General features: G+C 40.6%; 1 protein-coding gene across 1 annotated transcript; it reads right to left on the bottom strand.

The window, feature by feature from the left end:
- Nucleotides 1-281: 281 nt before the first annotated feature.
- LOC120216661 lies at nt 282-1,480 on the bottom strand. The gene has a single exon (XM_039214013.1). It carries the CDS (start codon nt 1,463-1,465, stop codon nt 440-442), a length of 1,026 nt encoding a protein of 341 aa, XP_039069944.1. The 5' UTR covers nt 1,466-1,480; the 3' UTR covers nt 282-439.
- Nucleotides 1,481-1,772: the final 292 nt, after the last annotated feature.

Raw genomic sequence — 1,772 nt, 5'->3', positions numbered from 1 at the left:
ATTAAAGACACGGATAAAGTAGAAAATGCTTTTATATAAGCCATAAGGGCATAGATCTGGATGTGCTTTTGGCATGCATTGCTTGCCGACGATATCAGACTATTGGTAAAGAGTGGAGAGCAGCTTCTTTTATAATATATATCAATATTGTATAAAGGAACCCATATTATCTATCCATCAGTGGTGGGCTAGCTCTAATGAGGATGATAAACCTCTGATTATAATAATGGAGAATTGCAACAGCGGGGATATTTTACCCTAGTGATGAGCGTGCCAAACAAAAATATATTGATCTCAAAAACTGGTGATTGGCTCTTCATACGAATCCTGCATTTTATAGGTACAAAGAGATTGATGCATAATCTTTACAACAAACATATGAAATCACTTGGTATATTAGCTTAATGGCCAATGATGATTTGATGAACGTGTTAAATGTTTAGAATCCAGGATTCAACGCTAATCTTCCCAAAATACCTTGTTTGTATGGCAAGAAAGTTTTCTTCTTCATGTTCTCAGATTCTGCTTTGTTGGTTGCGTAATGCACCTCCTGAGCCGACACTTTTCTACAAGAGCCGACGTCCCTGGAATTCTTGTTTTCTCGGGGTTTCTTGAGGAAACTTGACGAGTATTTCCTGAATAGGTCTTTATCTGTTGCATGTCCCTCGGATGCGCTTCTAAACAAGAAGATATCCCTTAATCTCCATTTTCTGGAGGAACCCTTATTTGAAGAAAGTGAAGTCTTTGAATTCAATGACGATGGCTTGTTGACGGTGCTTTCGTTTTGCTTTTGTTTTTCTTCTTCTTCCTTCCAGGGATAAGTCGAGACTCTGTACGGAGAAAGTGACCTTGTTGCCCTACGGCTTGAATTCTTGTATAAATCTTCAACTCTTTCTCTTCCTCTTCTGTGGTTGTCGGTTTGATGTCGACTGGTTTCAATGGCAGTTTCAAAAGGGTCACGGTCTTTTTTCTTTCTCGGTGAAAAAGCTTCACGGATGAACTTTTTGCCTTGGGATAATGGTGATTTCGGCGACCTTGGGGACGATAAAAGTGGGTTTTTCTGGTTGTACTCTTCTACCTGTAACCGAGGCGGTGGCTTCAAGGGCTTGATTTTCCCTCCTTCAAACAGTTGTTCAGCTGACAGGGATGTTTTCTCCAAGGCCTCACTAAAAGCAAAAGCAAAATCATCTTCTTCCTCTCCTCTTGGTGATTTCGGTGTACCTGGTTTTTCTTCCCAATCAAAAGGAATCGCCAAAGAATTGCTTCTTCTGCTGCATTGCCTATCACCCATCATTGAAAATCTATCAAATTCGCGATAAAACTCGGACAGCCTCGCGGGACTGGTCGGCGCACTGAAGAAGCAGCCACCACCACCAACTCGTGTAGGCGTGAAAGGAGCAGTCGAACGAGGAGATGATCTAGCGCTGTTGAAATCAAAATCCATTGCTGGTATCACCACTTCCATTTTCTTTCCTTCTAAAGCTCCAGAGTCAAAAAGTGGGAAATGCTAAATTATATATATATACAAAAAGCAGAGGAAATGGTTGAGAGAGAGCAAAAGGTTAGAGTTTTTTTGACCAAGTAGCCGCCTTTTAATTCCAAGCGATTTCCTTAACTAAATTTGATTCTTACATCCCACGGGCAGAAAAGGTTGGTTTATTTGTATACCGATCTCTTGGATAAAGAAGATCGCTATATAAAATTGGTCACGGCGACCCACCACTTTTTAAATTTTCCGTGAAGCAGAAGTTGACATGGACGTATATTTGTAT

Source organism: Hibiscus syriacus, unplaced genomic scaffold (assembly GCF_006381635.1).
Source record: "Hibiscus syriacus cultivar Baekdansim isolate YM2019G1 unplaced genomic scaffold, ASM638163v2 tig00110163_pilon, whole genome shotgun sequence".
NCBI classification, from domain to species: Eukaryota; Viridiplantae; Streptophyta; class Magnoliopsida; order Malvales; family Malvaceae; genus Hibiscus; species Hibiscus syriacus.
Note: the sequence above shows the minus strand (reverse complement) of the source record. Positions and strands in the feature narration are given on the sequence as shown.

Bases quoted from the DNA above. Each gene is read 5' to 3' on its own strand.
- LOC120216661 (XM_039214013.1), bottom strand. From the start codon at position 1,465: ATGGAAGTGGTGATACCAGCAATGGATTTTGATTTCAACAGCGCTAGA.